Below are 14,160 nucleotides of genomic sequence, written 5' to 3'. Positions count from 1 at the left end.
TCTGCGTCTCCTTGTGGACAGGATGGAAGCACAAGACTGGGGTTACAGGGCAGTATAGACCAAGTCCCTGAGACAGTCCCCAGCACGGTTAGAGCTAAGAACAGTAAGGTCGTGTCCTCACTGAAGGCCTGATGCAAGACAATACTGACTTCTCCATTTTAGGAGAAGATTCTGTATAAAATGCCTGGCCTACCCAGCCAAAGTAGGAAGGGAGCTCTGACATGTTTTTGTTTGTACACACTAACGCCTGACCTCCTCGCTCAGTACTTTCCAGCATCTGATTTGCACGGCAGCACATTCAGGCAAAGATGAGTAAGCGTGCGGAGATGTCGAGAGCAGACCACCCGGCTGGGCACGCAAAACCTGCAGTGCAGAAGTGGACTTTTCAAACTGGACGGGATACCCCAGCCCACCTGACACTGAGGCCCAAAGGGGTCCATAATTACAGGACACTGATTTAAAATATACATCACTGACAGGACGGGCCACATAATTCACAGAGCCCGGTGCAGGACAAAGATTGGGGAGCCCCTTGCTCCAAAATTAAGAGTCTCAGGAGGATAGCAGCTGAACATTAAACCCTTCTGGGCACAGGCTCTCTTCACGGAATTTGGCTTCCAAAACCCTTGTTTTAGAAATACATTTCTGGGGCGCCTGGGTGGCTCAGTGAGTTAAGTGACTGCCTTCAGCTCAGCTCATGGTTCCAGGATCCTGGGATCAAGTCCTGCATCAGGCTCCCTGCTCAGTGGAGCCTACTTCTTTCTCCCTCTGCCTGCAGCTCTGCCTGCTTGTGATCGCTATCAAATAAATAAATAAAATCTTTAAAAATATACTAAAGTCACATGGCTGTGCCTTCTCCACAGCGTGTTGGCTTTTTCCTCTTACAGCAAGGACAACGGCAACCTCCTCACGACAAGTTCGATTTTGCCCTCACCCTCTCCAACAGCTTGACTCCCTGCCAGGAGATCTGGAACTAATTTACTCATTTAATCAAGAGGAAAAAGAATGGTTTTCCTTCAAGGAGCAATCCGTTCCACTTCCCCACGTGGCCCTCGGCCCAGTCTTCTCAACTCGCCAGAAGAAGCCCTGAAGTGGGCGCAAGGGTGTCCCATTCTAGAAGCCCAGTAGAGACCACTGACCCACAGCTGAAGTGCAAACACTTGGCAAGGTGTGGGGGCTGCAGCTGGGGAGCCAGTCAGGCCCCAGGCTCTGATGTCTCAAGGGGCAGATACAGACCCAACAGTGCAGCCTCCCCGGTCCTGGGAAACCACGAGTGCCCCCATCAGTGGGGAGGCCATGCTGTGTCCCAGATGTCCCAGCCTGACCGTCACTCCCCCTGGAAAGAGGGAAACCCTCAAGATGACACTGCTTTGCGTGGAGGGTGGGGGAGAGAGGTGCAGGGGTAAGGGTGGGAGTTTCATTTTGTCATTTGCCCCCCCCCACACACACACACGTTTTTCTCCTGTTCAGGAAGCATAAACCATATTGCAATTTTCTATAGGGGTGAATGCGACAGGGTACAAAACCCACAGGGTTAAATAAAACACACATTCCCTCTTGAAATTTGGCCCAAGTTTTGAGGCTGTCCTGGGCCAGCAGAGTCCATGTGGGAAAGCAGTGCCAGACAAGGGGATGGAGTGGGTTCTGGAGTTGGTGCCCGGGACTGGGTTCCAGCTGGCCACTTTATAGCTATGACTAGGCAAGTTACTTCATGTCTATACCTCAGTCTTTATAAACTGGGGGATGATGATCCCCCTACTCGATGAGGGGTTGTGTGTGACTAAAAGAGCTAGGTCATGAAAGTACTCAGAACAGGCGTGAGCACCAAGAAAGCCATCCTTTGCTAGTGTTAGGATCTGACTTGCATGGAAAGGAAAATCACATAAAGTTCTAAAGACAAATTAGCAGCTTTGTACCTACCAGTTTGCTGGCATGCTTTCTGTTACTCCTATCTGGTCCGTCTCCAGGAAAAATACATCCAGAGATTTATCTTTTCCCTACATGATTCTAGAATCAGAGTGGGATTCCTTGGCCCTAGGAGGCTTCTTCACTAACCTCTGATTTTACACATCGGACACCTCACACTCAGCGAAGGGCAGAAGGTTTTCCTTGGTTGTTTTTGTTCAAGTCTTTTCTTGAGAAAGAGGCAATAATCTTTTTCCTTCTTCCAAGGTATTTTTCTTTAAAACCAACTGACACTTTAATGCTATTAATTCAATACCTTATAATCCTTGGGCACCCAATGCCTGCACCCCCAAGCAAGTTTCCTGAAACCAAACCACCACCCACCCCGCACCAGCAAGCTCAGATTCACGTTTCAAGTCATCCCTGTGTCCTTGAAGAGTCCAGGCCTCTGGCCTTAATCTCGGTACCATATTGCTGAAGTGACCGTCACCCTGAGCAGGAGGAGGCTTCTGGAGCCCTCCTCTCCCATGCTGAGTCCTAGAATCACCTCTCAGAGGCACCAATGTGGGCCTCAACTGTATCAATATGGAGCCATATGTGGGAGACCCTCTCTTTTCTCCTCCTGTGCCCCCACATTCTAAGGGGAAGCACTAGCTACTGGCTTTCAGAATTAAAACATCCCTTGTGAGCACCTGGATGGCTCAGTCAATTAAGCGTCTGCCTTCAGCTCAGGTCATGATCTCAGGGTCCTGGGATCGGGTCCCACCATCGGGCTCCCTACTCAGCTGACAGTACGCTTCTCCCTCTCACTCTCCCTCTGTTCATGCTCTCACTCTCAAAAAAATAAATATAAATACATAAATAAATTAATAAATCCCCTTGATCTGATAACTTCCTCCCTGCTAGGGTTCTTGGACTTTGCAGGCTCATCTTCTAGCTCGCCTAAACATTTTTTTTTTAATCTTTATTTTTAAAGACCAGTTTGAGGTTTACAGAAAAACTGAGCAGAAAGTAAAGGTTCCATACCTTCCCCTTCCTCCAATTTGCAGTTCATTAGCTTCTTGTATTAGTGTGGAACCTTTATAACTGATAAACCAATATGGATATATTTTTACATAAAGTTTCTAGTTTATGTTAGGGCTCACTCTTTGTGTTACGCAGTTGTATAGGTTTGGGCAGATGTATAAAGACACGTGTCTACCATTCCAGCAGTATGCAGAATAGCTTCACTGTCCTAAAAATCCCATGCTCTCCCCCATTCACCCTACCTCCTTCCCCCTGAACTCCTGGCAACCACGGATCTTTTTATTCTCTGTAGTTTCACTTTTCCTAGAATGTTCCATACAGTTGACCTTTGAACAATGTGGAGATTAAGCGTGCTGACCCCGTGCGTAGCTGAAAATCTAAGTAACTCTTGACTCCCCCCAAACCAATAGTCCTTTGTTGACCAAAAGCCTTCCCAATAATACATATTTTGTGCATTACATGCATATAGTCTTATAATCAAGTAAGCTAAAGAAATGTTAAGAAAATCATAAGAAAATACATTTTCAGTACTGTATTGAAAAAAATCCACATAGGAGTAACATGCCCAATTCAGACGTGTTGTTCAAGGGTCACCTGTAGTTCGAACAACACTGAGGTAGCTTTTTCAGGTTGACATCTTTCACTTAGCAATATGTGTTTCAGGTTCCTCACGTCCTTAATGCTTCATAAGCCTAGAACGTTTTTACCATCCTATTTATCGAACTTCACAGGTATGGTTGATTCTAACTGAAGTTTGAGAAATACTGCTTTAGGTGTTTTTTTTTCCCCCTACAACTAATTTTTTTTTCCAGTTAGGATAGAACTCACAAACCATATAATTCACACATCTAAAGTACAAAATTCGATGTTTTTTAGTATACCTACAGTGACACAACCACCACCCCCATCAATTTAAAAACATTTTAATCCCCCACAAAAGAAACTTGTACCCTTTGGCTTTCCACTCCTTATCCTATTATTCCCCAGCCCAAGGCAACCACTAACCACTGTCTTTGTGCATTTGCCTCTTTTGGATATTTCCTTAAATAGAATCAAGCAGTATGTTGTCCTTGGTGACTAGTTACCTTCATTCAGGAAATTTTCAAAATTCATTCCTATCAGTATTTCATTCCTTTTTATGTGTTGATAATATTCCGCTGTATGGTTATAGGACATTTAAAAAATCCATTTACTGGGGCGCCTGGGTGGCTCAGTGGGTTAAGCCACTGCCTTCAGCTTGGGTCATGATCCCAAAGACCTGGGATTGAGTCCCATATCGGGCTTCCCCTGCTCTGCAGGGAGCCTGCTTCTCCTTCCCTCTGCTTCACCCCCTGCTTGTGCTCTCTCTGTGTCAAATAAATAAAATCTTTTTAAACATCCTCAAGAAATTAAAAATAGAACTTCCCTATGACCCTGCAATTGCACTCCTGGGTATCTACCCCAAAGATACAGATGTCGTGAAAAGAAGGGCCATCTGTACCCCAATGTTTATAGCAGCAATGGCCACGGTCGCCAAACTATGGAAAGAACCAAGATGCCCTTCAACGGACAAATGGATAAAGAAGATGTGGTCCATATACACTATGGAGTATTATGCCTCCATCAGAAAGGATGAATACCCAGGTTTTGTAGCAACATGGACGGGACTGGAAGAGATTATGCTGAGTGAAATAAGTCAAGCAGAGAGAGTCAATTATCATATGGTTTCACTTATTTGTGGAGCATAACAAATAGCATGGAGGACAAGGGGAGTTAGAGAGGAGAAGGGAGTTGGGGGAAATTGGAAGGGGAGGGGAACCATGAGAGATTATGGACTCTGAAAAACAATCTGAGGGGTTTGAAGTGGCGGGGGGGTGGGAGGTGGGGGTACCAGGTGGTGGGTATTATAGAGGGCATGGATTGCATGGAGCACTGGGTGTGGTGAAAAAATAATGAATACTGTTAGGATTAAAATTAAAAAAAATTAAAATTAAAATAAAATAAAAATCCATTTATCAATTGATGGACCTTTGGGTTGTTTCTACATTTTAGCCATTCTGAATAATGCTGCCATGAACATTTGTGGACAAGTTTTTGTGGGGACATAAACTTTCATTTCTCTTGGTTATATAGCTAGGAGTAGAATTGCTCAAGGGGTAACTCTGAGTTTAACTTTGAGAAACTGCCGGACTGTTTTCCACAGGAGGCATACCATTTTGTAGTCCCGCCAATAGTGAATGAGGGTTTCATTTTTTCCACATCTTCTCCAATACTTGTTATAATCTGTTTTTTATTATAGCTATCCACATTCATGTAAAGTAGCATCATTTTGGTTTTGATAGTGTTTGCATTTTCTTGATGACTAATGATACCGAGCATCTTTTCACATGCTTTGGATGTTTGTGTATCTGCTGACAAAATTTTTTTTTTTAAGATTTTATTTATTTATTTGACAGAGAGAGATTACAAGTAGGCAGAGAGGCAGGCAGAGAGAGAGAGGAGGAAGCAGGCTCCCTGCTGAGCAGAGAGCCCAATGCGGGACTGGATCCCAGGACCCTGAGGTCATGACCTGAGCCGAAGGCAGCGGCTTAACCCACTGAGCCACCCAGGCACCCGACAAATGATTTATCCAAATTCTTTCTTATTGTGTTGTAGGACTTCTTCATATATTCTAGATACAAGTCTCTTATTAAATAAAGGATTTTCAGGGGCACCTGGGTGGCTCAGTTGGTTAAGTGTCTGCCTTTGGCTCAGGTGATGATCCTGGGGTCCTGGGATCAGGTCTTGCGTCAGGCTCCCAGCTCAGCAGGGAGCCTGCTTCTCGCTCTCCCTCTGCACTTGTCCCCCCTGCTGGCGCTCACTCTCTCAAATAAAATCTTTGCCAAAAAAATGGGATTTTCAAATATTTTTATCCCATTCTGTGGGTTGTGTGTTCACTTTGTTGATTAATACCCTCCAAAGCATAAGTTTTTAATTTTGGTGACACCCAATGTTTTCCTTCATTGCTTATCCTTTTGGTATCCTCTCTAAAGAGGCCATTGCCAAATATAGAATCATAAAAATTCATCCCTATATTTTTTTCTAAAATTTTAGCTAAATTACATTAACATCTTTGACCCATTTTTGGTTACTTTTTGTATAGCATATGAGATAGGGGTCCATCATCATTCTTTAGCTTATCCAGCTGTTCCAGAACCAGGGGTTAAAAACAAAAAAAAAACAAAAACAAAAAATCTACTCTCCTCACTGAACTGTTTTGGCAACTTTGTCAAAAACCAACAGATGGTAAATGTGTTTATTTATGGATTCTCAATTCTATGCCATTGATCTGTAGATCCATTCTTATGCTAGGACTGCATGGCCTTCATTACTCTAAGTTTTGAAATTAGGAAGTGGAATTCCTCCAAATTTGTTCTTTTCAGTATTGTTTTGGCTATTCTGGGTTCCTTAAATTTTAGGATCAGTTTCTCAGTTTTTGCCAAAAAGCCAGCTAATAGGATTGTGCTGAATCTATAGGTCAATTTAGGAAGCCTTGCCATGTTAATACTAAGTCTCCTGATTCATAAATATGGAATTCAGTCTTCTTATTTTCTTTTTATTTAGGCCTTAGTTTTTGTTTTTGTTCTTTTCCGAAAAATGCTTTATAGGTTTTAATGGAAAAGTACCATACTTAGAATTTTTTTTTATTCCTAAACAATTTTGGGACCAGAATTGTTTAAAATTTCCTGTTCCGTTTGCTCATTGTTACTGTATAGAAATACAAGAGCAATATACAAAACCCATAGCCTGCAACCTTGCTGATCTTACTAGTTCTAACAGTTTAATGAATTAGATTTGCTATGTATAAGATTACATCACAGGGGAACAGAGATAATTTTACCTCTTCCTCTCCAGTCTGGATGCCTTTTATTGTCTTGCCTAATTTCCCTGGGCTAAAACTTCCAGTCCAGTGCTGAGCAGAAGTGGCAAGAGCGCATGTCCTTGTCTTATTCCTGATCTTAGAGAAAAAGCATCCAATCTCTCCTCCTCGATCACGATGTTAACTTGGGTTTTTCTTACATGCAGTTCATTTTGTTTTTCCAGGCACTGGCTCACTCTATCTCTCTCTCTCTTTTGGCTCTGTCTTACCTTGACTTGATGAAATCTGTCTCCTCTAAATTCTAGCTAAAACGTCACTTTCCAGTGACCTCTTCCCTAAACCTCCAGACTAGGCTCCTAGTGACTTGTTCTCATGACAATTGTAACAAATACTCATCAGCATCATTTTCCCTCCTGACTTGCCTCACCTTGTTCACAGGTGTCTCCCCAACACAGACGGGCACACATAAGGTGTTTGACTACAGACCAGCTTCACATGTTGTACTCTAATTCATTTGACAGGGACATTGTTCTAAAAGTTCCATTTCTACCTCTGTCTCCACCTCCACGACGAGACCCCTACTTTATTCATCTTACCTTCTGCACCTCACAGAGCTTGGCACTCAGTAACCCTTTGGAACCTCTGTTAATCATTCTGAGGTGACTCAAAAACAAAAGAAATGTTAGATTCCATTTTTGCCCAGAACAACAGAAGGAAACATACCTTCAACTGGGCCAATCTGATTGGTCACGGCAAATCTAAGCACCCTTTCTTCATCCGTGTACAAGGTAAAGACCCGGTCCACGTTCAGCTGCTGGGTGGCGGGGATGGCCAGGTGTCTGGGGGCGTGTCTGCAGGCCTCATAAGTGATGTTCTGGTAGATGCGGTAGGACCGTGTTTGGTTGATGGCACCAGAGGTGAGCGAGTAGTCTCTGGAACTTGTGGAGGTCACAGCTGCAAAAGATATTAGTCAGCCCAACTGGTAAGTGTTTTTGTTTTTTTTTTATGAACTTGTTTCCAAATTTTTTTTTTTTAAGATTTCATTTATTTATTTGACAGAGAGAGATCACAAGTAGGCAGAGAGGCAGGCAGAGAGAAAGAGGGGGAAGCAGGCTCTCTGCTGAGCAGAGAGCCCAATGTGGGGCTCGATCCCAAGGCTCTGGGACCACGATCCGAGATTTTTTTTCCTGTAGAGTTTTTCCTCTAATGCCTAGAGCACGCTCCTTTGGGAAATTCCTGAGTTTATATGGAAAACCTGTGAGGCAATTCTAGGAATCTGAACAGATGCAAAGCCAAAGTGTTGTCATTCCTGTCATTATTAGCAAGGAATTAATTCTGCTACTACACGCCAGCCACGCCAAGCGCTCTAAAGCATAGCCTTGTTCATGCCTCATACCCACGAGGTGGGCCCTGTGACCATGTAGAGGGAGCCTTACAGAGGTCAGGAAGTAGCCTAAGACATGAGGCTAATGTGTGATAGAGCTGGACCAGGAATACAAGTCAGCCTGACTCCATACTTCACGCTTTCAATCGGTCCACACTCTAGATGACACAGATGTGACCGCTCCCAACACTCTGCACTTAAGTCCGAAGGGTTCTGGGCAAAGGAAGGGGTAGTTTCTCTCAGTCTGTGTGGAGTTGGAAGCCCAGGCCAGTGCTCTGGCCGTCAGCTGTTCTGTTCACTGTCCGGGTCTCCACTGTCCCATTCTCCTCCCTTCATCTCCTGCCCAGCTTCCAACTCTCACATCACAGGAGGAAAGGCACCGCTCAAAGCAGACTGTTCTGCTGCAGGACAGCAACCAGGCCTAAGCCAGCATCTTGCATCCAGAGCTGGTTTTCTAGAACTCATCAGGACTGACATGTATCAACCACAGAAGGCAAGAAGAAAAGATACTCTTGTGCTCATTCAGAAAAGGAGGAAATGGGCTCTTTGATGGTCAGTGACCTTATCCCTGTATATTTTCAACTAAAGATCCGTGATAGGAATGTCTATCCTCTGATTCTGAATCTGGCATTTGTTTACAACACTGTGAGGCATCTCATCTTCAAACAGGCTGAAACAAGGGTACAGTATGCGTAAAAATTCCAAAAATCCCTATTTCCCTATGGCCCAGATGGTTAAAAACTATATGTACTTAGACAAGCCCCACCCCCAGAGGTAAGGTCGCTGTTGCTGACCTTATCACTGGCATTACCTTGGTCCCGGGATGGATGCTGGTATTCATCTGGGTAGCCAACACTTCTCACTTACACCGTGTATTTGATAAGAGTAATTAGAAGGACTTGGTCCTCCTTTTATGTACCACACGCTGTCCTAAGGACATTCCACGTAATAACTCATCATCCTGACAACTATCCTGTACGTTTCCTACTATCCCCATGCTATACGGTCACAACTGGTGATACATACCTGAGTCCGAGTAGTGGTAAATCTCCTTGTAGGGAGCTATGTGGACAGTGAAATTCGCTGGGATATAAGGCAACTGGCCTTGAATGTCGGTCTTAATGCTCAGATAGTTCTCCGGGTCAAGTCCCTCAGCAGTCTGAGTGATTCGAACCCTCTCTTCTCCTGGATAGAAAGTAACTTCCATCTCATGTGTAAAGGAAGCACCTGGGGAAGAAGAAAGAATTCAGCACAGAGTCAGGATGAGCTGTAGCCTCTTCCAGCAATAACAAACACGCACGCTTCTGAATTTCTACTGCTGTCAGAGATGGCGCCTAAGAAGAGCGTCTGGTTTCAAGACCAGGTACGATCAGCTGCTGATTTCAACGGTTCCCCAAATTTTCTAATTAACAGTGGTTTCATCCTGCCTTGTTTCATACCGCTTCTCCTTCTAACAGCTTGTTTTCTGTGAGAAGCTACTAGGAACATCTTGACCTTTCTCTTTGTTAAGGCTGCCACATTTGAAAAACAAACAAGCACAAAGAACTTAGGACACCCAGTTAAATTTCGATGTCAGATAAATGATGAATATATTTTAATATATGACATCTCATACAATATTTGGCACATACTTTTACTAAGCTACTCAGATGATGATTGTTTTACTCAAAACTCGAGGAAAATCAAGATCCTCCAAATAGCTCTGGAGTCTGTAGCTGGAGGCGGGAGAAGAACTTTTCTCTCAGTACGTTCTCCGCGATGAAGACACATCCAGGAGGAAATAAGCCTTTTCAGGTAGGAAGGAAGGAGTCCCAAAGTATCCTCTATGCCCCTGTTATCAAAGGGTGGTCCTTAGGCCCGCATGGGCATCTCCGGGGAGCTTCCTAGGAAACCAGAAGCACAGACCCTCCCCGGGGGCCCACAGAGCCAGAATTCCATCTTTTCACAAGGGCTGCAGGCCATCTGTGTGCAGGTTCGAGTCTGAGAAGCACTGGTCTGCACCATTATTGGTCAGAGTGGTGGGGGTGAGAGGAGGAAGGACGTTGACTCACGAAGGAAATCCCTCTCCAGATGCCCTCTAATCACCACTTGTGCCTCAGTTGTTTGACAGATCTGAGCCTAACAACTCAAGCAAACACAGCCTGACAAACAAGCTTCAACCAATTTAGGTAAGAGGACCTACATGTTCCAAAGAGAATCATCCTATTTCTCAGAACAACGCGGAAGAACATGTGGAAGACCAAACTGTTCTCAACTATTTCCTCACAGAAAACAAGACACCTGAGGTTCTGGAACGCAAAACAAACCAATCCTCACTCAGACCAGAGCACGATGGCTGGTGACCAGCAGCCCCATCAAAGGCCTCTCCTACTCACCTGTGAAGCTGAAGCCGTTCTCCCAGCCTGGTTTTTGTAAAGCGAAGAGCCAGCCAAATAGGCCTCCGATCGGTATGAGCGGGAGAAGGGCTTGGGCAGCGGGCTGAGGGATGTGGCTAATGGCCGTGTAGGCTCTGCCGTCATTACCCACGATGTAAGCGTGCAGGTCCACGTCTGTGAATTGCACGGGTGTGTGGCCCACGAGGAGGTGGCCACTCACTTTTCCGTTGACCCGATGAGGTGCCCCTGAAAGAGAGCAAATCCCATCAACTTGGATCTTCGATGTCTAGGTTGGTGATGGGTGCACAGAAAATTATTCCTCTCCCAATTCCCAAACTCAGTCTTTGGCCATTCTCATGATCTCGTAACTGACCAATAACCATCTAAATACAAAACAAACCTGTTTTCAATTTCTTTTCTCCCATCCTGCCCTTCTCCTGTCCACTTGGACTCTAATGATCTGGCAAAAAGGAGGAAAGAATTCTGCCTAATCCTCAAGTCGGGAAAGGAGCCAAATGGGTTCATTTCTCAAAGACTTATCCAGCACCTGCGAGTTGCCAGGACTTTGATTCATGCAGTGGAAATGCAGGGTCCAGATGTAGAGCTCACAGTGGCAGTCGCAAATAAGCGAGCAGCAAAATATACACAGCGCGGCTCCCAGCCCGGCCAAGGGCTCACCCCTTACCTTCTGGGAGACAGTGCTTCCCATTTCCATAAAACCTGGACTGGCAGTGGCAGCAAAAGCCGGTGGCGTAGTCGGTGCAGAAGGCGTGCCGGGAGCACTGTCCATGGTGGTGTTCACAGGTTTCTTTGTTGGCAGCATTATATGTGAAGACTGGAAAGCAGAAACCAACTTGTGTTAAAAGGACTGATTCCAGCATCCTTGCTGTCAAGCTTCATTACGAACAGCACATCTGCTCTGTAAAATCAGCTTAAATGGTAACAAACAGACGGGTTTTTGATGTTTAAGAGTTACAAACAACATCCAGCCCAGGGGAATTAACTTGCTTGGTCTTCTGGCAAGGAAGACGGCTGACGGCTCCCGTCTGCTCTCAGTTCAGGGCTGGGAAGTGGGAGGAGGCTCACCCCTCTGGTGTGAGTGCAGGAACAGAAAAACCAACCAGGAAGCACGTGTTGGGCCAAACTGCCCAAAACGGCCGTCCTGTGGGTACACAGTGGTCAAATAACAACAATTATATGTGGCTCGACCTGAGAGTAATGACCCTGACAATAACGACCCCAAGAGGAAGACCAGAGAGAGAAATCATGAATGCTGTCTCAGGTCCAAGCACAGTCTTCTTCCAGGGGGGGGCCCTGAACCTAGAGAGAACAGCTTGTAGCTTGTCTCACTGGGAAGGGAAGTAGGCTTTCTTTCTGAGAAGGGTCTTCAAGAGCACACACAAGGAAAGTCTATGGGGAGGGAGGGAAAAGGGGGAAGGGAAGAGGGGGGATCTAGCTGGAAAATGCCCAGTGCCTGTGCAGGGTTTCCGGTGGCCAGTATGTCACAAGCGGATTGCCACCCAGTATGAGAGTGGGGCCACAATCACAGCTCTTCTAGGAGACCTGAGTAGACCAGTAGTGACTCCTTCCATCTTCCACTTATTCTCCCCATTGAAAAAAAAAAAAAAAAGAGGGCCATCTGTACTACCAAGAAACAAAGAAATTGATTGGAGTAGATGCCATTGTCCATAAAGGAAATGGCTAACAGAGTGGGGCGTGGCTGGGGTTGCTAATGGAGAAGAGAGGGCTTTCTCTGGACACCAGGGATGATGCTAGTTCCGAGCATGGCCAGCAGGAAGCAAAGCAGCGGGGCACGCCTGGCCTGAACCTCCCCTGGGGGAAGGAGTTGGGGGGCAGACTCCAGGCGCACGGAGGCAAGAAGGGATAGCACAGAAGTCTAGCGCTGGACCCCGCTGTCGCTGTGAGGGGCCAGCTCCCAAGGAAGACTGATACCCTACTCCCGGGGAAACCCAGCTGGCAGCTGTGTTCCAGGTCTAGGTCTGAGGAGGAAACCTCCCTTCCAAGGGAGGAAAGATGTAGCACCACGTAACACCAGAGCCAGAGACGTATCCATTTAAATAGTGCTTCCTCTATGCCAGATACTGCTCTATGAAATTCACTCAGGCTTTCAATTTGCATGTGAGCAGGAGCCATTTTTATTCCCTTTCTGCAGATGAACAAGCTGAAGCACAGACGAAAGGGACTTTTCTGAAGTCACCCAGGCAGTAGGTAGCAGTGTTGGAACTTGAACTCAGGAGGTCTGGCTCCAGATTCCTAATAGCTGCACTCCAGTGGAACCCAAATACCTAGCCCCAGGGAGCAAGGTTAAGGATCTGATCAGGTGTTTGAGGTTATCAGCATAGGGTTTGGCAAGTCCGACATGAGGCATACTTTATAAACGAGCCCAATGGTAGGAGGGAGCAGAGATGATCCTGATGGGGCTTACAGCACGCTGGGTGGGGGTGGGGAGAGAGGCACAGGAGGAGCATTAACTTTTGGACAGTACTTGTCTGCTGCTTACAGATTCCTGAGAAAGCAGCAGACTGAGGGGTTGGCAAGACAGGTAATACAGTCTCAAGCAGAACATCCGGAAGCATTGGGAGAATAAAATCAGGGACTCAAGCCCTGGTATAAAGCGCCTTGATAACACAGCTGAAAAACTCCAGTTTGATAAAAATAGAAATTTAGGCATAATCCTGAACATTTTTTTTTAAATAGGAAAGGGATATGGAACCCACATTCCCCTTTCACCGCCCCCCCTCCAAAAAACCCCAGAACGGTGAATATAGACTCTCTTGCGAAAGAAATTCTATCACTGTCTACCATTGGTTTAAGAAGTCCAGAGGGACCCAGTCTGAGTAAAAGAAAACCAATGGCAGGGGGAGGAAAATAAAAAAAAAAAAAAAAAAAAGGAAAAGGAAAGGAAAAAGAAACCAATGTATCTTGTCAGCCTCCTGTTTCTCCAGCTCCGAAGATAACTGCTAAGTGTAAAGAAGCGTGTGTGGACAAACTCACATGCGGACAGGTGCTCAGGCAGGACTCACCTCTAGAGCAGGTGGGGAGGGCCGTAGCTGTGGGTGGAGGAGAACTGCAGGGGCCCCCAACCCTTAGAACTCAACCTTGGTCATGACTCAGGTGGTTCTGTGAAACCGTAGAAAGTCACGGCCTCTCTGTTCTCTCCTCTTTAAAACCAGGGTGACACTTTCTCACACCTCCCTTGCCAGAAATCACATTTTTTTCTGAACACACTTCTAAGTACTAAGGTAAAGACGCAATCTGATACAGGTCTAAAGGGTAGTCATTTTCAGGTTAAGTCTAGTAAAAATAAAACCAAACTCTAAATACTGTTCTCCAGAATTAAAGAAATGGTGGATTTATGGTATAGTCCCTCTATTTGTTATTTGGGGAAGACTTGTCCTTGCCCTCAGTCCCCATTGCAAGAGCGGGTCAGTCGAACAGGGAGAGATGGGATGCAGGAAGACCACAGATAGGGCGGGTTAGGTTAATTTACCTACACGGCGCAGGCATGGCTTTCCTATGGGCAAAAGGAGAGGAGCTCCGTGATGCACCAGCACCTTACAAAGGCAACTGGGCAAAAGTTTGAGCTGGTTGCCATACAGACTGCATTTTTC

The 14,160-nt window shown here is 45.6% G+C and overlaps 1 protein-coding gene across 4 annotated transcripts in view; it reads right to left on the bottom strand.

Annotated features, from left to right (window-relative positions):
• The window catches only part of NID2 (nidogen 2), a 61,951-nt gene that overhangs the window by 23,670 nt on the left and 24,121 nt on the right, over positions 1-14,160 (bottom strand). For all 4 annotated transcript variants that reach the window (XM_044230968.1, XM_044230965.1, XM_044230966.1 and 1 more), the window contains exons 5-8: positions 11,214-11,363; positions 10,529-10,774; positions 9,180-9,380; positions 7,493-7,723 (exon numbers count right to left, since the gene is read on the bottom strand). In XM_044230968.1, the coding sequence (XP_044086903.1) occupies positions 7,493-7,723; positions 9,180-9,380; positions 10,529-10,774; positions 11,214-11,363 (828 nt within the window). The remainder of the gene's footprint in view (positions 1-7,492; positions 7,724-9,179; positions 9,381-10,528; positions 10,775-11,213; positions 11,364-14,160) is intronic.

The sequence above is a fragment of the Neovison vison genome, chromosome 13 (assembly GCF_020171115.1).
Source record: "Neovison vison isolate M4711 chromosome 13, ASM_NN_V1, whole genome shotgun sequence".
Classification (NCBI taxonomy): domain Eukaryota; kingdom Metazoa; phylum Chordata; class Mammalia; order Carnivora; family Mustelidae; genus Neogale; species Neogale vison.
Note: the sequence above shows the minus strand (reverse complement) of the source record. Positions and strands in the feature narration are given on the sequence as shown.